We start from the raw sequence: 22,576 nt of genomic DNA, 5'->3' as shown, positions 1-22,576 counted from the left end.
GGCTGAACACATTGAGTGTGTCTCAGAGCCATTTTACTAAAAATATTTTCATATAGCTTTTTGGCTAAGGGGGCTTGTTCAATGTTAAACATGATCACTAGTTGGTAGTTTTTGTATATGATGTGCAAAATATTAGATATTTCACTGTATGGATACATTGTTTGAATATTTTGAATGTTTTTTGGTGTTTTTTTGGATAAAGCACTTTAGTTCACAAACTGAATTTTGAACTGCATGTAGAATTCTTCAGTAGGACGAAGTAGGAGGTAAATTGAAAACAAAGAAGCCTGTTTGCAGGTTGTGATGACCCATTTAAGGCAGGCCCCTTGAACCATGGCATGCACAGGCATTATAGTTTGTCTTCAAGAAATTCCTTCCAGTGTTCCTGTTCAAACAATTGAAATGAAGTGGCTCCAGACCAAGGACAGACAGTATGTGACTAAAGCACAATGTAATGAGAAACAGACTTTTTGGATAAGCTGTAGCATTTTGAATAGCTGATTCATAGATAACATGTTGAGTATCTGAGGCCTTCTAGGTCATGGTTGGTCTTCTGGCAGTGTGGGATATTCCCAGTAGTGTTCTTTGGAAAAAATGCTTGGATTAATACAGGATAGCCTTGCCAGTGGGAATACTGTGTATGTAGTTCACAAAATCAAAGGGAAAAGAAGTCTTAAACTTCATCTGTTCATCTTGAACTTTATCTAGTGCTTTTTCCTAGCTGTGTGTTTTATTTCCCTTTTGAGATTACTCTCCTGGTACTTTGATCTCACCTATTTGACAACACTGAATTTTAGTTGCCAATGGCTTTTCTTGAGGGTCAATCCAACACTTCAAGAGTTTGTGTGGATTTATTTCCCCTTTCATCCTCTGTAAAAATAGTACTTCTGTGTCCAAGCTGTGCATGTTATTACTTCCATTCAGAATACAGCAAAAGACCGGCTGTTTTTATGTTTTTATCCTGTATTTCATTAGATAATAGGAGCTGAGTGATCCCTTCAACTGCATTTCAATTACACCTTGTTTTCTCTTATATTTTAATGTGTTTTAAAATCATTCAAGATTGAATTGCAAAGCAAGTTAAGCTTCTGGATGCAGAGTATGCTTCATCATACCAGTTTTTTTTAGTTGTTCATCCTACCACTATTCACTGTTAAAAATTGGAGTGTTGTCTCTCTCCTGACCCAACTCTACTCAAATTCCTTGCTCTGTGAAAGATAATATGCATATTTTTAAATTTACATGTTAGTAAATTAAAATATTAGTGGTTCATTTGATACTGTCTTAAATATTTGTATGGGTAACTTTTTAGAGGCAGCCCCGGTGGAGTGTCTCTGATGTATATGGTTATTGTGGAGGTCTGTAGTAAACATGCAAGTGATGCAAGAAACTGATTTCATAAGTCAACCTTGTGGGTAAGCATGGAAGAATTATTAATGCTTCCCTTTATGAGAACCCTGAGGGGAAGATGGGCATTCTGTAGATCACAAAAAACTTATATCAGTTATGCCTAAAATTTTTGAAAGTGCTTCTCCAGTGTGTTTTAGGACTTTGATCTTTGTGAAATGCTAGTACTAATACTGGTATTTATGGGAAGTATTTCTGAGTTCTCATCTAGGACACAAATTTTGGTCACCTCTTTAAACTCATTGTTTCTGGATCTCTTTAATCTTTCCCTACAGGAGATACCTTTTTGATTTCTTCTGTTTTGCAAGAACATGCAGAACACCTGGCAATTATTTGTGGTTTTTTCTTGGATCCCTGAAGGATCTCTGAATGAGAGATCTGTCTCTGAATGAGAGATGTCTGGCATGGAGATCTCTGGTGATTGTTGTAAGGATTTTCTCTTGGCTGCCAGTACTTGGCCTACACTTCATATGTCATCCTGTCATAACTGATAATCCACAGTTTTGTAAATTACATAAAGTACTTTTTTGGATGTGTTTGCAGGAAAAGGAGGGAAGCTGGGAAGAGTAACTGTGGTAGGGTAACCAGGCTGCAAACACAGTGTGTATAGCAGTGTTAAAGGCAATGTGTACTGTAGGCTGATGAGAGTTTGGTTTACAACTGGAGGAGTGTGGAGCCAGGGAAGGCTGATCTGACACTTGTCTCTGGGCTTTATGCTGAGATGTTTGGAAGGGGGCTGCTCAGAGGCACCAGAACATTGCTAGTTCTTCTGAACCCTTAGGGTGCTCATTATTAGTGACTTCTTGCACTCACCTTGAGACTCCTGTGTGTTCTCCAGTCAGCATATTGATGCAACTTTCCAGCATGCTGAAAAGGGGCTGTAGCTACCTTCTCCTGTTTGCTTTGTGAAGAATATGAGCTGAAGAATTGTAATAGGTGTTTGATTTTCTAAATTGAAGCAGTGAAGGGTTTACCCTAATGTTTTAGACATGGAGCTACTCATAAAAGGGCTCTGAGCCATACAGAAATACATAAAACAAAAAAACTACAATTGCACTTCTAATGCATTGAACTAACAAATCTGTGAGGTCATCAGAATAAACTGTGGAGAAGGCTTTTTTTCCTGAAGGATTGTCACCCCTGAGTGGAGAACTGGGTTTTCATAGTAAAATAAAACTGAGGTGATTGGATGCACCTTACTTCTCACTGATAAAACCATCAGTTCAGTGCAAAATGTGAGCTGACACACACTTTGAAACTTTTAATGAGGCGTCTGAGCCAAGTGACATCATGGTCCAGCTGGTTAATAGCTCATCAAGGATTCAGTTCAGCCAACACTTCACTTCTCTAATAAGCTGTATGTAATAAACATAAGCCTTGTTGAGAACTGCTATCAGAAAGCAAACTTATCCATTTATCTCCCATGGATCAAATAACAATTTAAAATTCAAAATAAACAGATGAGCTCTCTGTTCTTTTACTGATTATTTTTGTATAGCCCAGCATTTTTATTACTGTCCCTTAATGTTCAGCCTCTCAGAATGCATAAATTGAATTAATCTTTTAGCCATCTTTTTTTTTTCCCCTCAAGACTTCTACGTAAGGAAACACAAATGCTGCCTAGAGCAACCCTAGAATAGAAATGACTGAAGCCTAAACAGTTGCTTGCCATTCTTAGTCCAGATTCTTGAGGACCTGGAACATTCCAGAAGAGGTCCTGTCTAAGCTTTAGATTTCATATCTGCTGTTGAAATTTTTTTTGCTTTCTGATTTTGTGGCAAGCAAAGGAAAATATGTAATTGATTTGGTAAAATAAGAGTATAGTATTTAATGTACTCTGATTAGATGATGTACAGCTCAGTCATTATTTTCTTTGGAAGGGGTATTTGGCTCAGGTTTGAGTTCAGCCAATTTGTTTTGCCTAAGGATGATGCTGCTGATGTGAGAGACTGGGAGAGGAGCAGTACAGATGTGTTATGTGTGAATATACACATTAATACACAGCTCTGGAAAGCAAGCATCCAATAGAGACTTTGTACAAATTATGAATGCTTCTTAAAATTTTAGCAGTAACAAAAAAAATCTACACTGGCTGAATTTTTGGAAGGTGTGTGTTTGTACCTCTCTGGTGAGCACTGGCCATGAGCTTTCCATCAAATCCTGCAAATGGTATCCAAGTGCAGTATCCCAGCAGCGTGGTCACCTTTGGCATTGCTGCAAATAAAAATTCCCACACTGCTACTGTAACAAAAGATAAACTTTGTTATTGGGAAGTGTACTTTCGAGACTCTGGTGACCTTATATAAAGAAGAAACCTTCTCATCTGCTGTTGGTGTTTTTGTGCTGTTGTGGTTGTGATGGAGATTGTGTTTGCAACCATGCCAGAACTCGGTGCGAGCAGGCAGAGGCATCAGCTCTGCTCCCTTTCTGTTCCCATCTGAGGATGTCTCTTCCAGCATAGGTTAAAAGTCCATGACATTACTGCCACCAGGTGTCTTAGATGCTGCTACTGCTACTGGTGGCACAGGGGCTACTGCAAATGTAAAAGCAGGAAAGTGAGCACACAGGAACAGAATTCTTGGTGTTCTGCCCCCTTGGCCTGTGGTGGTGAGTCACAGCTTCATCAAAACTGAGACAATCACAGGATAAAATGGGGAGTGGTGCTGGAATCTTTTGGTCACATATGTGGGCTGGAGTTTGCAGATATTTCCCCTTCAGTGTTGAGACAAAGATGAAGTACAAGTTCCTTCAGGATATGTATAATTGACTTACTCAGACTGAATGGTGACTGATGGAGACTTCTGTCCTCCTTTTGTTTGATCATTTAGGGTTTCATTTCCCTCCTTTCCCTCCTCCTACCATCAGTTATCTGTCAGGTTGTGTATAATTTGTTTCATAATTTCTAGCATTTGAGCAGCATAAGTAAAGTTGTGTACATTTGCTGTATCACTTAACTGCAACAATTCTAAAGGAAAGGACAAGAAGCACTTGTAATTTTTGTGTTTTTAACAAATTACTTCATCTTCCAATGAATTTTGTATTTAGTTACTATTGCAGTGCATTGAAATACTAGAAATTAAAACACAGAAGAGAATTATCAGATCAGTTACCCATTTTCCTTTGCCTTCCACATAACCAGTGGTGAAAAATTTAGAAGGCAGGTGCTTTTCACCAAGCAGCTGACAAGTAATGGGAATAATCCCTCAGTGTTTCACTTAGGTTGACTACTTGTGTACTTTCCTGAAACTTGAAGTGTTTTTCATATCTTGTGTAAGAGGAAACCTACAGCAAATATTTACCTTTAATCAGGAACCTTAAAATGTGTAACTGTTTCAAGCCTATTCTCTGGTGCTAGGTATGAATTTTACATTCAGTGTTATCTTTCTTCAGGTTATTTGCATGCTCCATGAAGATTGTCTGTAGCTTATATAAAACTGATTCTTCTTGTGGAGACTTGCCAAGGAGCAAAGTGAAATCATTCTTTCAATAAGCATTAACTTGGCTTTGAATAGTATTTTGCTACCTGTCAGAAGCTTTGTCTTCTCTCTTGAAACTAAGGGGAGCAGGAAAATGATTGGGAAGTTCTGTGCCTGTGACCAAGAGAAGAGCAGTGAGGTGCTGGAGCATGAAGAGCAGCAAAGCTGGCAGTGGGTTATGCCTTATGAGGAGTGGTTGGGGTGTTTTACCTTGGATATGTACTTTTGGAACAGCAGCTGCTCAGCTCTGTTTAACCAGTTTTTTGTGTTCAGTGGTTTGTAGACAGTGATGGAAGGATCTGTGCAGGTCTTTGATCAGTTTTTTGTCTGTTGCTGTGCAGGGATGCATTTTGAACAGTCCCTTCCCTTTTATCTCTCTACCTAGTCTTTAATGCTGGAAAGTATTAGGTGGTTCATGTGTTGATGCAGAAAAGTAGATGCAGTGCTTGTGCACTGAGACTTCCATTTCTAGGCACCAACTGTGTGATGCTGGGTGATTTTTAAGCTCAGTGGACTCTTTGTTGATATTTTGTTAATCTAGCTCAGTGGTTACTGTGCTCTTTTTTCCTCTTAACTGCTAGATTTTTTCAGGATGAGAACACTGCAGCCTACAAAGCCTCAGTTCCATTAACAGTGCTGAATATCAGAACACAGTCTTGCTAGCTTCTCCTCTGATGACCCCTCATTAACCTTGCTTAAAGGCTTGCAAAGCCTTTCTCATATGCTGCAGAAATGCACACAGAAGAACATTTGTCTGTTCTGTATGCTACTAATTCCTCCAAATAATAGGCTGGGAGCTGCAGTGTCTTCACTCAGATTTTCAGACATTTGAATGCCTGACAGAATGCTGCTCAGTGTAACCCCAGCAGAGATAGATAATTCACCTTGCCTGTGATTCAGACTATCTATAATTCAGCAGCACTTTGAAGTCTCTCATGGCTGTACATTTACAGATCACATCACTTGAAGAGAGTTCATTGCTGCTAATTTTTCTACTGCATGTCTGGATGAAAACTACATACTGCTGCTGTAGTCTAGTTAAGCCTTCCTGCAAATCAACTGTCCCTGCACTGTGTATCATTTCTGGATCTAGTGGTAGAATATGCAGAAAGCTAGTAAAACCTGTAGTATATGAAATGTCCAGTCTTTCTGTTTACTGCTTATCTTCCTAATATTTTTGGAAGATGGAAGAGTTCCAAATTGTGTAACAGCTCATCTACTGAGTTTGGGTTTTTTTTTTTTTTTTGAAAACCAAAACCCAAACAGTTTAAAGTTGACCTATATTGCTTATCAGTCTGCTTATTTGTAGATGGGAGATCATGGGATGTTTTCTGAGTCTGGTTTATTCTGCTGTGCATGAAGGTTCCCCAGCACTTGAGTGATGTAAATTGTCCTTCATGTTAAGGATGTGAAAATCACCTTGGAGGATGTACAGCAGGAGTTGGCAGGTGTAGTTCCTGTCCTGTAGAGTATTTCTCTTGGTGGCCACTTGCTTGGTGTCCTGTGGTGTGTGTTTGAGGGTGAGGTGCACTGTGCCACCAGTGCAAAGCTGTGTCTGTTTAATGCCAGCTCAGTTGTCCCAGACTTCAGCTCAGGCCTTTTGGTGTCAGTAAAAACAGTGGGAGCCTTGCTTGAGCTTGGGCTGGCTGAAGAGATCAAGGGATGTGAGCAGAGAGCAGTGCCTGGGTGAGGAGGCTCCTCTGCTGTCTGGGCTGGGCACTGGGATGTGCTCTGCACATGTGGGATTTCTTGTCCTCATGTGAACAGCACAGAACTCTATCTGTCCGTGGACAGATGGAAAGGAAAATACCTGGGAAATTACTCCATAGGCTCAGCGACTGTGTGAATCTCCCAGCTGAAATTTAAGATTAATTTAGGTGCCAGAAATGTATTTTTTTTCCTTATTAAGGATGCTGAATAGATAGTAAGTATTGGCTGAAATAAACCACCAGAGGACTATAGGCATTTTTTGCTTATTGGCTTGGTACAATAGCTAATCTTAGGAGGGGAAAGGAGTTGTTTTGGGTTGGTTTATTTTTTATTTACATAAAGCATGTAGGTACAGGGGTAGAAAGAGGGTAGTAGCAATGCTGCATGTAATTCATGCTGCTGTACATTAAAGAAATTAGTCAAAGAGTAAACCTGTACCTGGTTTATCATGAATGCCCAAGAGCCCTGTTTTACATTAAAAAATGTAAACACCTCTGATAGCTCTTTCCTGACCAAAACAAATCTGATGGGAAGGACTTGGGTAAGTGGAAACAGCCAAGAAAAAGCTTATTGAATTCTCTGAGCTGAACAATCGTTTCATTTGCTGCTCGTCTCCTTTCAGGCCCCTGGCACTGCAGAACCACAAATCACGTGCTGGGACGCCTTGCTGTGTGTCCTGGCTTGTCAAAACAATTTAATGTAGGTGGAAAGGAATGAATGAAATGAACAGAGTAGGCTTGATGCATCTGTTTCAGTTTGTTCAAAGGGCAGCCCAGTGATTGGGATGTGACACTTGGGTCCTCCAGGGAAGCTATCAGTTTAGGAGGAACAATGCTGTCTATTTTATAAGGTAGTTAAATCCATTTTAGAAAGCAAGCTCTGCTATAGTTTGACAGCTTTGTATATTTTTAAAAATATTTGGGCTATATCTGCTCGGCATGTGCCAGCTGAGCTACTACAAGAATGTGATTTGCTAACTTCTAGATTTAGGACTTTGTCTTGTCTGCCTCAGGTTGCTTATGGTAAAAAAAGAACAAGAAAGGAGAGAGTATGTCCATTTTTAAATTTTATTAGTGGGAATTCCAAAATGATTTGGTCCTTGAAGGATAGGATATCAAGCTGTATATTACTAACTGTTCTAAAGTGCTGCCTTCTTTATAAAATTGTTTAAGTTTCCTGGGCTCATGGAAAACTATTTGTGAGTTCTTCTTCTACTTTTTTAGTTTTTGGCTGTTTGATTAAAAAAAATCAACAAAAATATTAAAATTGTCTAACTGATCTTGTACTTGGTGAAACTGGAATGGTAATCTGTGAAACTTGTATTTTTGCTTTCAGATGAGAACAACAAATATGTGTGGAAATGATCCATCTGTGTACATGCATAGACCATGAATTATAGGAAAAAGGCTGCAGGGGATAAATCTGTTTATCTGATTCACACTTAGAATAATTTAAGCAAAAGAAGGGCATATTTGGGGTGATAGGCCACAGATTTCATTACATCTTTAGAAGTGGAGATCCAGCTGAGGGTCCTGCAGTTCTGCAGGCTCCTGCTCAGAGGCCTCGATGGATCCTGAGTGCTGCCCCCAGGAGCTAAACACATCTGGGCTTGAGTCTTTTGGAGTATGCAGTTATAACTGAGGGTGGTGGAAACTGTTTCCTTCCCAAAAGAAAGCACAAAACACTCTTTTAAATTCTCACTGAGTGATGATGGCTTCTTTCTCTCTGCCACAGCCCTGCTCTACAGCTACTTTCTGGATTTCATGTGATGCCAAGATACTCTCATTCCCCTGCTTCTCCTGAGCTATTTATACCTAACATGGCTGGTAACAGCTCAGTCTCCCAAATTACATACAGTGCTCTATTTTACTTGCTTATTTTAATAATTTAGTAGCTGCAGCTGCCTAAGTTGCATTTTTTTGTACGAGAACAAGCATGAGGTGAAGTTGTCACTTTTGCCCATACTAATAGCTCAAAGGATGCCAACATGCATTTGGGATAGGCTCTGTTTTAGGCTATGTCTATACAGCCTGGGAGATCTTGCTGTCTGATATTTTTAATTACTCAGGTTTTGAAAATGGACTTGTCATTTTAAATTGTATGTTGCCCTACAGGCCAACTGTTTGCAAGTTGCATTAGAATGTAATTTGTACAGCTAAAACCAGTCATTGTGTATACAGACTTTGTTGGTATAATTGTACAGGAGAACTCAGTATTTTCCTCAGTGTTTGGGTTGTGGGTTCTTTTAAAGTGTATTGGCAGTGTTCTGTAACCTAGCATTAGTGTTCCTTTAGGAGAAGAATATAAAAACCTGTTACAGATGAGGGTGTGGGTTGTGTGTCCAAGGAAATGAGGGCAGTAAAAGGTAGCATGCACTGCTGGGCTTAGGGAACAAGTGGCCTCTCTGTCTTTTTCTTCCAGCTCTGTTTAATGTTCCCTTTTGCCCCTGCAGTTATGTACTGAAGGGTGCAGGGTTTCCTTGGTTGCAAAAACATAGCTGTGTTCCTGGGTGAAAGTTTTTGGCCTGTGCTTTGTCCAGGCTTGTCCCAGATCACTGGGGCACTGAGGCTTTCAAAGCAGTGTTGTTTTACTTAGGCTATTGCACGGTCTTGGTGGGGTTTTAATGCCAGCACTGAAGTGTTGAGTGTCTGTGCTGGACGTCCCAGCTGTGTTTGCAGGAACTTGATGCTGCCATGGATGTGAGCAGGGAGAGAAATGAGTCCAAATGTGAGTGAGTGCCTCTTAGGACTCTGTTCATTGATAAGGCTGGTTTCTATTTGGGGACAGTAGTATAGGGGCAGGGAAAACTGAATAAAGCCCTGAAGGGAGATTGGGTTACGTGGGTTAAAATGAGACTGAAATGAAATAGCCTTGACTTGATATTAAATGTAGGTCTAAAACTGGTTAACACTGTTTGTGGTAGATAACGTGTTAGTATGCACCCAGTAAAGGAAATGTAATCCAAATGTGTATCAAAAATCTTGGATTTGGACAAAAATGAATGCAGATTTTCACATTGACTATTGAAAAGGGATAGAAAAGTAATTATTGCAGCGTCTTTGGTATAATGACCATATATAGTAGCTGGATTTACAGCAAAGTACAGTGGCTTAAAAAAGTGAATTCTATGGGTCAAGAGCAGAGGCTGAGAATACTGCTTTATTTTCCTGTTAGAAAGATGATATTGTAATTGTGTTGTTAGATGCATGTGTGTGTGGTCAGCTGTACCTCTTGCAGCTCACTGCTTTTCTGTCTCAGCAGTTTGAATTTGTTAAAATTGAGATTTGCAACAGAACTTGTGCTGCCTTGTTCATTGTAGTGAAAGGAAGGCTATTAGAGGGGTAAGGCACCTCAAATGAGAGTACTAATTACATATAAAAGCTCCTGCAACACCTAAACAGACATGGATGCTCAGTTGTTGGTGGAATGTTCCTTCAAATGTTACATCAAAACTCGTGCAAATATGCTTATGAAAGAATGGGAAGAGGTGGTAATGCTGATTTCTGCAGAGTGAACTAGTTGTAGGATTGAATGATTTTTGATGTCTGTGGATTAAATTAGTCATACATAAGGATTTTGCATTTTGCTGAGAATTGTAAAGCTGAATGACATTCTAGACACCAATAGGAAACAAATCCCTGAGGTGATTTCAAACCTGTTTTCAGACTTTTACCCAGGGAAATTGTATACTTCTGAAAATTGGAGCTTCATCTGAAAAAGAAGTTTGTCCATGCCTGAAGATACTCTGTGAGCCTTTTAGAAAGGTTGATGGTCTTGGTGAATGTAGGATGGTTTAGATATTACATGGCTGAATTATATTGAGAAAACACATGACCTGTAAACAAGGGAAGAGAAATTACTGTCTGGAGCACAATGGGAGTATAACCGAATCCTGTGTGTTTTTACTGCCTCCTTTTAATGGAAAAGACAATGTGAAATCAAGTGACTTAAAATTATTACTCAGATCTGACAAATAGGTCTTCAGTTATTGCTAAATAACTTAGAAACAATGCTTCTGAAATTCTTGGCTATAAGTATATCCTGAAATATTTGGGTTTTTAATGCAAACTGCTTATGGACCCAGTTTGTGGCAGTCAGTCAGTCAGACTGGTGTGAGCAGTGCAGTGGTGATGCCTTGGTAAACTGAGAACCCTGCATGGTACAAGGAGACATCTTCTCTTTGAGATGTGCTGCTCATTCAGGTAATGGTGCTGCAAGTCCTGGTGATAGCTGCCAGCCAGCTGCAGCACAACAGCCCAGGAATGCTGTCTTGTGTTCTGCCTCTGGCCAAAAGACTGCTTTCTGTCTCTACTGGGAGTTACAAAAGTAACTTTTTGGTTTTGTTGACATGAGATTTCAGGAAACTTGCTCAATCATGAGGTTCTGCATTTAATCAAAGAAAATCCAATTCATTCACTTGATGGTCTGCAGCTACAGGAACATAGTGGATGTTAACAGAGGTTTGATGCTTAACCCCCTCTATGGGGGGCTAATCCCATCTCTTAACCAGTGATCTGGACAGACATCTAGGAATAATGAAAGGTTATTGCAATGTACAACATGAGAGTGGGTTAAATGATCTGATTTCATTCTCAAACACTCAAGTGTTCAAGACATTATATCCCCTTTTCACCCCAAGTCAGGCAACAGCTAAATTTATTAGGAGTAGTAAAGCAAGAGAAAGCAGAAAGAGGAGTTAATCTGCAGACGTGCAGCTCTGAACCCTGAGAGCACTATAATTATAAAAAGCAATATATTATAGAAAGACTGTAATAGAATGTGTTCAAAACGGAATCTTTTAAGGTAATTGCAAACCAAATGGCATTTAAGACATGTGATTCTTGTACCTAACTGTTTTCAAGTTGCTGCCTCTCAATAAAAAGATCAAGCAAAACTTTCTGATGCACCTTTTCTTTTTCATTAGGATCGGAAGCTGTCCAAGTCAGAGCGACAAAGATTCAAAGAGGAAGCTGGGATGCTGAAAGGGCTTCAGCACCCCAATATTGTCAGGTTCTATGATTCCTGGGAGTCTACAGTGAAAGGAAAAAAGTGTATTGTTCTTGTGACAGAACTCATGACGTCTGGAACATTAAAAACGTAAGTAAATTCGGACAAGTCACAGCGTTTCAGTTCTATTAGCACAACACTGGAGCACTAGAAGAAGGAGAAATTTAGATGAGAACAGAGCCCTTCTGCTGAGGGATAACCTCCTGTAGGAACATTCTTGTTTAAGAGGAGCATTACTAGCATTGCAGGCCATGGTAGAACATCTTTTAAATTAACAAGCTTGTGATGTCCCATTAAACGCGTGCACAAGATTTTTGGATTTTAAGAGCTCAGGAAGGCAATACTTAATTTTCACTTCTCAGAATTTCTTTGGTTTTTATTCTCCAGCTGCTTTCCATTTAGGATGAGCTAGTCCTTTAAGTTCAAAGCTCAAATTAAGTCACCTCTTTTGGGAGGTTTTGGGTGCTACTACAATACAAATAACATATAAAAAAGAAAAAAATCACCACCTATTGGTTTATCTGAAACTTGCTGAAGCTTCAGATAAAAATCCTGCAGTTTGGGCCTGTGAGGCAGCCGAGTGCACCTCGTGGTGTGCTAAGGCTGAGTTAAAAGCTGAGTGCTGGGGCTGGGGCTGCTGTGAGGGCCTCTAGTGGTGCGTGGGGCTCGTGGGGCTCTGCTCTGCCTGGTGGGAGCCTGTCCTGAGCTCCAGCCCCCATCCCTCTGCTGGGGTAAAGCTGCCAGCTCTGCAATAAAGGGGTTCTGAGCTCCAGCCCCCATCCTTCTGCTGGGGTAAAGCTGCCAGCTCTGCAATAAAGGGGTTCTGAGCTCCAGCCACGATCCCTCTGCTGGGATAGAGCTGCCAGCTCTGCAGTGAAGGGGTTCTGAGCTGCAGCCACCATCCCTCTGCTGGGATAAAGCTGCCAGCTCTGCAATGAAGGGGTTCTGAGCTCTGGCCACCATCCCTCTGCAGGAATAAAGCTGCCAGCTCTGCACTAAAGGGGCTCTGCATCCCTCACTTTGTTCAGTGCCCATTTCACTCTTGCAGAGGCATTCACACCCTACATGTGTAAGCAGGCTGCAGGAGCTGGAAACAGTTTGCCTTTGGCTGAAATAGCCTGTGAATGTCTTGTGTTTTTTACCATGCTTATTGATAGCTACAAATGGACATTCTTAAGAAGAAAAATGGCTCTCTGGGAGTCTGGGCTGCAGTTACAGGGAAGTGTTTGTCTCTTGAAATAGTACTGGATGGCAAAGGATACAACAAGATTCTTTAGGTGTATGTTCATTGGAGACATTTCTCAGGTTAAGATATTTCAGGTAAAAGAATAGATCTGCTGCTTAATGTGCTGTTTTCAGAAAAGTAATAAGTTAATGGTTTTGCACCTCTGTACTGATGCTTTTAAATAAAGTTTACCTACTTTTCTGCTACATGTGTAGTACTAAATTTATTTTTTCTCCCTTTTTTACTCCTTTATCTCTCTCACAGATTTTAATATTTGGATTGGCTTACATGGTATCATAAGCAAGATGATGAAGTAATAATAGAAATTTATAAAGTAGGGTGTTGGTAGGAAGAAATACCCCAGATTTTCTGTCTGTAGGATTATTTTGTATCTTGAAATAAGAAAGTCTTTTTATTTAATCCAGAGAAAAGTAATAGGCTCTTTAATTGAGAATCCTTTAAACTTTGAGTTCTGGCTAGGGTTTTTCTCTACTCTTGTATAGCTGTGTATATAACTGGGATTTAGTTTATTCTAGTCCACTTTGCTTGAGACTTGACAGGTGAACTGTATGGGAGATTGCAGGTGTGCCTTAATTAAGTACTTCATGTGCTTGTGGCATTTTCCTGGATTTAAACTGTACACTTGTGTTTGCATATATTTGACATATTACTTCCATATCTTTTTTCAATGTTTGCCTTACCTGCATTTGATAAAAGTGATGCTTTCTTCTTTTGGTACTTGGGACACAGACATTCTTGTCACTTGATGTAAAAAAGTGAACAGAATACAAATATGGTGGTGTCTTAAAGGAAATTTTCTCATGTTTTATTTTACTAAGTATTCCTATAGCTCCTTCAACTCTGTGTAATTGTAATTACAGAAACTTAGACTGGAAACCTCCCAAGGTCTCTTCAAGCCCAAGTTCTTCTATGATAGTAGGAAAAGTGAAAACATACTGGCTAGTAGGCTTGTCTATTTTTGTGTATTTGTATGTGCTTCCATTTTTAAATTGTTTTCTGCACAAAGTGACCTGTGACTTAATTCACTTAACGTTATGGAACAGTGACAGCCACAGTGCACAGTGTTGGGTGATGGTTGGATCCAGGTCCTTTAACAGTGAAAAGCTGGCAGTGGACTAGCATATTTGTAACCAAGAATGTAATTAGGGATTCCAGATGCTGAACTGAAGTGCCCCTACCATGTGATCTTTGGAACAGGCTCAAGAGAGATGAATGAGGGTTGTATCAATAGCAGGAATTCAAGTGGTCGCTGATGCGATTCAGAACCGCCTTCAGTTTGTCTCCTTCCTTGGCTTGGCTTTTTCCCTGCTTTCCTTCACATTCTGACACCTGATTTCCTCTGGAACTGACTCAATTGCTTTTACAGACTTAGTTTCACAGCAGGATCATTGCTAGCAACTTGATTTTCCAGATTTTGTTTTGAACTGGAGAAATTAAAGTAAAAGGGATGAGTACACTGCATTTCTGTGTTGGAGCTGATTGAAGTGATTTCATCGGGACCGTATCTCCTAGTTAAGTGAATCTGCAGAAGAGACTCACCACTACCATGGCATAATTGAACACAACTTGCTTTTAGTTTTAAGATTGCAGTGGCTAGACTCCATGCTGGTCACAGAATGTACTAGGAGTCTTTGTGTAGTGTTAAACTGATTTTTATCTGAGGCTCTGACTGAACAAGAATAAGGTCCTTGCTCTACAGAGCATGCTAGGTCCTTTCTCTACATGCAGTCCGGCCTGAGCTTTTTCAGAAGGAACAAAACAGCTGTGCACTTCAAATTGTGTTACCCAAATAGAGGTTGAGAGAAAACCCTGCTGGAAATAACTTTAAAACTGTCAGAGGTTGTTCACCTTGTGGCATCTCTAATCTGCTGAAGTTAAGTAACAGAATAAGATGTTAGTCTTTCATGCTCGTTGAAAAATATTTTTGGTATGAAATTTGACTCTTCCTGCATGGGGTTTCAAGGAGTGGCAAAGATAGAACAGTTAAGGTTGGATTGCATTCTACCTGCAAAAGGAATACAGACTTAGGTATGAACTCTTCCACCTCAGTTATTTGACAGAGCCTTTCTAAAGGTTTCTCTGCCCTGTCTCCATCTGTCCATAGTACCAGTTTAATTCAGGTAATCAAACCCTGTCTTGCCCCAGGGAGGGGATCTCTAAGAATTTCTGATTATCTTGCTAACTCCACAGGGTAAATTTGAAGCAGATTGAAAATGTAATGTAGAAACGTTGAACAGAGTGCTTGGCTACTCTTGTAAACAAGGGACTAATGATTTCAGAGCTCTTGCAGTTTTCCACAGCTCTATACTTCGTTGGTTATTAACATTTTGGATCTAGTGACCCACCTTCCCACCTAGTTATAATTAATCATCGTAGAGGTTGTAAGTGTTGGAGAAGTTAAATAGGTGAAAAACTGTAGTTAATGAGCCTTGAGTTATTTGTCATTGAAGCAGTGCCTTGAAATTCAGCAATCCAGCTGTCTAATTACTGAAGAATGATTTTCTGTGTAGAGAGGTGTTATCAGCTATGTACCCCAAGCTTTCACATTTTTGTTTCATCATTATAGTCTGCTGGCTAGAAGAAAAGAAATAGTTTTTGTAGAGGGGAACCATCTTTAGCTCCTCTGAAGTAATGAAATGCTCAGGTAGATTCTAAAATAGAAGTTTGAGTTGATACATGTCTTTAATTACTGTTTCTTTGCTTCCAAACAGCAAATGGTATCATTTAATCCACTGTTTGTTAGCAGAATCTGTTTAACCTATTGTTACTTTTTTTCATTAGGTATTTGAAAAGATTTAAAGTGATGAAAATTAAAGTGCTACGAAGCTGGTGCCGTCAGATACTGAAAGGCTTGCAATTTCTGCACACACGTACTCCTCCCATCATTCATAGAGACTTAAAATGTGACAACATCTTCATTACTGGCCCCACTGGATCAGTCAAGATTGGAGACCTTGGTCTGGCAACCCTGAAACGAGCTTCTTTTGCCAAAAGTGTGATAGGTAAGCCTCTCCTGTTTTGGAGGCTGCTGAGCCACTCTACCTCTTTGGAGACTTGAGTGTTTTAAGAACTTTGCTAGAAAACATGCTTACAAAGGTACCTGGTCAAAGCCTGAAAATATCTGGGCTTTGTCTCTTGCTTGCTGAGGTCATTCTGTGTTCCTAATGCCAAGACATATTGGAATTTTGGTTGTCCTTTTGTTATTTATATATTTATAACATCAGCTAATTTAGAATATAGAGTTCTTGTTCTGCCCAACAATCTAGTGCAACATTGTTGATAAAACCACTCTTCACTACATAAAAATCTTACCTTTGATGTGATGCTGCTTTAAGAAATGTACAAATGCATTTTGGTGACCAAACAACATTTTGATATTTAGTGTAGCATTAGTTCATATTGCCAAATTTTTTTTTTTCATTGTTACCAGGGGTTTATGTATCAGAAATTGAGGAATACCAAAGAAAGTCAATATTATATTTAAATAATAACACAGACTGTGGTATAACACCTTACTCAGGGAGCCTGTAGAATGTGGATTTGTGTGAGTTAGGAGGGTGCATTGGGAAATAGTGCTTTATTCTGGCTCTGTCCCTGTGTATCCATTCATAACTCTTTCAGAAATTGATTTGGTGGAACTAGTATAATCTTTCTTGTGAATTCTAGAAAGAATTGGTTTTATCAGCTTTGTTTTTATAGTTGGGTCAGTAGACTGCAGGGAATAAAGTTTCTTTCACTCTCAGTATTTAGAGCTTGCTAAAATTCAGATTACTCAACAGTCCTGTGCCAGACTCCTAGCTGGGATCAATGGCATATACCTGTAAATTTTCTTGCAAGCTGTCACTGAAATATTTCCTGCTTCTTAACCAGATCAAAATATTAATAGGGAAGAAAAGAATGGTGTTAAAAAACATAATTTCTTAAGTATATTTGTCATATCTTCAAATTTATCACTGGAAAATTACCATCTGTTACATAGTTTTCTGTTAATGATTAGCCTTTGGATAAATGACTGCAATTACATTTTTTTTTGGTTTAGCCTGGTGAAAACAAGCAATGGGCTGTAGAATGATCTGTAAATTTTCTGGAATCTGGTGTTTGCAGGAAATAATTCTGTGTTTAAATTTACAAAAAGCAAACTTGCATCTCTGGCTTGAAGTAAATCTGATCTGATCATACAATGCAGTCCCTTTGTTTGCAGAGGGGGTCTGTGATGCTTCACTGGGCAATAATTTTCTGCACACTATTTAAATGGGACTTGTTGAATCTCACGCTCTATGCCTATAACTCAATCTCTCTGTATTTCTGAGTATTTTTGACTGTAGGATGTCCCTCACTATTGCCTGTATCTGCAGTAGGCCTATAAATATACTGCAGGTGGGAAGGTAAGTATATGAAGAAAAGGGCTCTGGTGAGTGGCCTTTGCAGAAAATTACCTCTTATCCTCTTTTCACGGAGATTTTTGTTTGTAACAACAGAGCTTTTCATTGCAAGGCCTTACCTGAACCATTCTACTTGAGCAAGTAGATGGAGTGCACCAGGTCAGAGACTAGCTATGGGCTCTTACCAGTACTACTTCTTTTGCAGCAGAGGGCAGTCAGGTAATTTATGAAACAAGGTTTAATGTGCTCTTTCCTTACAGGGAGACAAGGTAAGTGCCTTAACTCTCCTTAGTATTTGGTTTGCAGCCTATGGCTAGTCTGCAGTTTTTTCCTTTTCTTATCCCCTCCCCTCCTGTTTGATTTCAGGCTAATCCAGTCTGTTCTGACATTTGTATCAACTAACATACCTAAACAGGGAAATGCATCACTTCTCACATGCCATTGTTATTCCATAAAGGCCTTGCAATGGAAGACTCACAAAGTACATTGGTGCAACAGAGTCACTAAGGGTTTCCTCCCTCTTCTTTTTGCCTCCACTTTCTCTTGTCTCACAGGTTTGCCCAGCTTGCCCCTGCGGTGAGTAACGCCAGCAGCAGCCTCTGCTCGCTTTGAGACATTTAGAGTCTGAATCGTTCTTTTAATTTAAGGTACCCCAGAGTTCATGGCCCCCGAGATGTATGAGGAGAAATATGATGAGTCCGTTGATGTTTATGCTTTTGGGATGTGTATGCTAGAGATGGCCACGTCTGAATATCCCTATTCCGAGTGCCAAAATGCCGCGCAGATCTACCGGCGAGTCACCAGTGTAAGTCCCTCCTCACTGCTGCTGCTAGCAGCAAAGGACTGCAGCTGGGTAGCACCAGTGCTGTGTGGGAAAAAAATGTCTGAAAAGAGATTATTTTGGGATGAGTGCAAAGTTACAGGGTGGTCTAACTCGGTAGCACCAGTGCTGTGTGGGAAAAAAATGTCTGAAAAGAGATTATTTTGGGATGAGTGCAAAGTTACAGGGTGGTTGAACTCATTGAATGTCTGTCAGAAGCTTGGAAAATATGTGAATGGAGATAAAATTGTTTCTGCCAGGGTAGCACCATGCTGGGCATTGAAAAGAGGCCTGGTACCCCTGAGAGGATTGAGTCACGCAATGGGACTCATTTCAGGAATAGCCTGATCAACACCTGGGCTAGGGAACATGGCATTGAGTGCCTACTACCATGCAGGCAAAGTGGAGAGGCACAATGGACTGTTAAAAAACACCTTAAAAGCATTGGGTGGAGGATCTTTCAAAAGCTGGGAGCAGCACTTAGCAAAAGCCACCTGATTATTTAACACCTGAGTGGGCCCTGCCTAGTCTGAGCCTTTGTGTACAGTAGATGGAGATCAAGTCCCAGTGGTACATGTCAAAGGTTTGTTGGGGAAGGCAGTGTGGAACAGTTCTTCCTTGAGTTCATACTCTTCTGTCAGAATACAAGAAAAAAATATGATGAAACCAGTCCCCCAAACCAACCTAGAAAAAATAAATACACTAGAATAATAAAAGATTATTTTCTAAACCACTTGGGGGATGGTGGAAGTAGTTCTGTCTTGAAGAGGAACTTGTTCTCTGCAATAAAGCTGGATAACAGATTTGAGCACTGGCTTAGCTGCCTGCCAGTTGCCTGGAGTGATTTTAATAGTTCATTGAATCCTGAGTGGCCCTTAGCTCCTGTGTTTTGGGGGCACTTCTTACAATGATGAAGTGGAAACACTTGATAAATAGCAGGAAGCTATTCCACCCTGGTAAGTACTGGGCAAGTGTAGTGGTGGAGGTGGAGGCATTGTGGGAGAAGATAAATAAGGCTGAGGAGGCAATCAAGGGATTAGAGCTGGCCCATCTGACCAGACTGAGGGGAACATGCAGGCCCTGAGTGCAGGAGGCAGAACTGCAGTGCTGGAAATGTGCAGCATGGTGTGGCTTGATTTAATCTGTGATACCTATTGTAAAGACTGGACCAGTACAGTGAAACAAACATGTTCAGCCTTGTGACCTAAGCATTTAGAAACAATAGTGAGGTGGCTGCTTGGGGAAGTGAAAACTCATATTGGATTTTTCAGAATACCTGTGCATATATGCAAAGGAGGAAAAAAACCAAACCCAGACTTACCTCTTTGTCCATAAACAAATGAGTTAATTTTTTTTGAGCATGTTATCTCGGAGAAGTTGCAGATTTAATAAACACCTTGCCTAGCTTTGAAAAATTAAAACACTCTCTTATTCCTGATGCCTCACACTGCAAAAGGCAGATATAATTCCTGACTTAAGAGTTGGAGAAGAGTCTTCATGTCAGAAGCAGTGGATTCTGAAGAGAGGCTTAGTGAAATAAGACTATCCCTTTTTTTCAGGGAAATATTGGAGGGTCACAGAAGAAGGGAGAAAAACTGGTCATATAATTGATGACTTCAGTGTTTTGCACAGATGGTAGAATAACTTTTTATATACATTTATATACATACAGAGTTGGGTTTTTTGGTTAATTTTTTTTTTTGGTGTGTTTTGGCAAACTTACCTGTAATTTCCTAAACAGAGTTTAAGAACTAGGCTAAAGTCTAGTCCTTACTCTGTGTACAGCATAATCTGTCCTGGAAGCAGTTGGGATCAATGAAAGAAAGCTGTGTATCTCACTAGAACAGTTTCAGTGGGGCCTTTTGCTGTGCTTATGGATGTGTCTTGGACAGAGCCAAAGCAGCAAAAATTTGGATGGACATTGCCTAATGTAACTGTCCTAATGTAACTAATGTCACTGTGCTGCTTGTTCCCCAGGGACAGTGCTAGGAACTGGGATGTTGGTGAGAATCAGCTGTTGAGACAACCTCAGGCTTGTGAATCCCCAGGTCTTTGAAGTACATAACTGGAAAGCTTTGTGGGGACTTGCAGCAGCAAAAGTTACCTAGAGACTTACCAGGTTCCACTTCCCACTTGTTTTTTGTGTGTGGTGCTCCTTTGTCCCCATTGTTATTGGCTGACAGTGGAATTCTCAGTGGATGACAAACACTGGCAATTTTTGGTGTGTCCAGCACCACCTTCTCTTCTACTCTGCTGATGGTTCACAAATCAAGTTTATTGCTTGATTTTTTTTTTCCCCAACTATTGAATTTACTGCTTGAAAGCTCTTAAGATACACTTTGATATAAAATCCAGTGAATCTGGTTTTATTTCAGAAGCAAAGGACAGGAAGGTAAAGAAAGTGAAATGAACATCTGTGTGCTTTGGTATTTTTGGGGCTGTTTGTTTCAGTGTAGTTGCAAAGCAGTTTGTTCAAAACAAAACCAACCAGAAACAAAATGTGAAGAATTTTTAAGGAAAGCTTTCAATGAGGGCAAGACAATGTTACCTGGAAATAAAGCACCATCCTGTCTTAGCTGATAATGGAGGATTGGTGTTCTACAATGTGGAAAGAGATCTATGTTATGAAGGTGAAATTAAATACTCCTGGCATTCTTTTTACCACTCCATGAAAGCTCTGTGAACCAATGTGAAAAAGAGCCTGGTAGTTTTAGATTTAGAAGATTTTAGAGGTTTTGGAAGTTTAGACCATGTGTGCAGTTGTGGGGTGAACCATTTGCCAAATTCAGCGCTTGAAAGGACAGTGTGTGAACTGTTAGGAACAGAGTGGAGGCAGAAAACTCCCTCCTGCCAAAGTGACTTGAGCAGTATTAGCAACACATCTCTTCTCGTGCATGTTGGAAGGTGGGTGTGCTTTGTGGAAGATGTTGAGCATCTCCATTTCAACCCCCTCATTGCTCCCTCCCTGGACATGTTTAGGGGTGTTTTGAGGTAGCAGTTTCTGTCCTGCTGTGCCTTAAACTGAAAGGATTGTTTTATCTAGGTGCATACAGAGAGCAGAATGAAGGACAGTAGGAATGGTCTGCTATGAAAGTCATGAAAGGTCATACCATGTTGGAGCTTAAAAACCACTGAAACTCCAAAGGCAGTAAGATCAAAATGTGCAGCCACTCACTGCAGGCCACATGTATTTAAATTAATTAATTTCCCTCACCCTCTTGGCAGGAACTATTAGGCTTAGTAAAAAGCAAAGTTGCTCCATTATCTCAAATCCTTGCTATTGCTTAGGACAGAATCCTGTAAAAGATCTCTTAATGCCCAGTGTGTCCTCTCAGAACCTCTTGGTAATACCAGCTTATGTTCTTTTCTCCCATTTTGCTGTGCATTGGTCTCATTTTTAGGGGGCTTTCAGCTGTGTTGCATTTTGACCTGACACCTTTTGTGATTAGGATGGCTCCAGCTGATGCCCAGACACTGCAGCTTTGCAGTCCTGCTCAGAGTACTCAGTCCTGTCTTTCCTCATGGCTGGAAGCAGTTTTTTGTTAAATAATACACCTTGGCAAGCACAGATCTAGAATTTGGATCTAAAGGCTGAAGTTCCTCTCACAGATGAGACATTTTTTGGCCCAGGCAGAAATTGTTGCTTCACATCTTGGACAATAGCATTGCTGCATAAGCCTGCTGTTCCTGAGATGCTCGTTTATACTCTCTACATTCTCTCACTGGGAAGTTCCTGTAATTCCTTGAAACAGTCCTAGGATAAAGTTCTTGAATGTTCTCTGGCCCAAGAAACACAAGTGCAATTAAATTGTTATTCTGGATTACTTTATCTAGAAGAATTCTTCTAACAGGGTAACCTGGATATGTACCTGGCTTAAAAACCAAAACTGTGCAGAATCTGTAGGGCTCAAGGTGTTGTGCCAAACTTTGTTTCACCATTCTGGTAAGGAAATCAGCAGTTTAACACAGAATATTAACCTCTGTTTGTACTTGCACTCTTTAGCATATTCAGTCCAGACCCTTTCACCAGCAGTTTCTTTAGAAAGGAAAGACATCTCCTTGGCTTGTCACTCAAGCATGAAGGAATCTAGCCTTTATCTTTGTTTTCATTAAATCATAATGTTGCAATTTTGTGTCAAATCTCCGTTTTCTTTATTGAAGCAGTCCTCTGCTGTTCTTTGGAAATGGTTCCAAATAAATTAGTGGTCAGTGCTTAAAAATTCACAGCTCTTTGGATTTTTACCTTCCTGTGGGATGGGGAAATTGCTGAGGTTTAAGCAGTGTGTCTCCTGAGCTGGGACTGAATGCATGCAGTGAGCACTTGCTGATGCCTGGTTGGCCTCAGAAAAGACAAAATCTAACTCTGCAATGAATTGATAACAGGCTGTACTATTGTTAAAGTACTGATTTCCTCTCCTTTGTCATTTTTTCTCCTCTGCCCTCTCGTGCAAGCACAGTTGTCTGTGTGGAGTGCTAACTAGATCAGGGAATGGATCCTCCCTTTTTTGTGATTTTGCTTTTCTGTTTG

General features: G+C 40.2%; 1 protein-coding gene across 11 annotated transcripts in view; it reads left to right on the top strand.

Moving 5' to 3' along the window:
• The window catches only part of WNK1 (WNK lysine deficient protein kinase 1), a 98,508-nt gene that overhangs the window by 20,527 nt on the left and 55,405 nt on the right, over positions 1-22,576 (top strand). For all 11 annotated transcript variants that reach the window (XM_014264076.3, XM_074538917.1, XM_074538918.1 and 8 more), the window contains exons 2-4: positions 11,518-11,690; positions 15,628-15,848; positions 17,876-18,033. In XM_014264076.3, coding sequence (XP_014119551.2) covers positions 11,518-11,690; positions 15,628-15,848; positions 17,876-18,033 — 552 coding nt within the window. The remainder of the gene's footprint in view (positions 1-11,517; positions 11,691-15,627; positions 15,849-17,875; positions 18,034-22,576) is intronic.

Source organism: Zonotrichia albicollis, chromosome 4 (genome assembly GCF_047830755.1).
Source record: "Zonotrichia albicollis isolate bZonAlb1 chromosome 4, bZonAlb1.hap1, whole genome shotgun sequence".
Classification (NCBI taxonomy): Eukaryota; Metazoa; Chordata; class Aves; order Passeriformes; family Passerellidae; genus Zonotrichia; species Zonotrichia albicollis.
The sequence above is the reverse complement of the archived record's forward strand: the minus strand, read 5'-3'. Positions and strand labels throughout refer to the sequence as shown.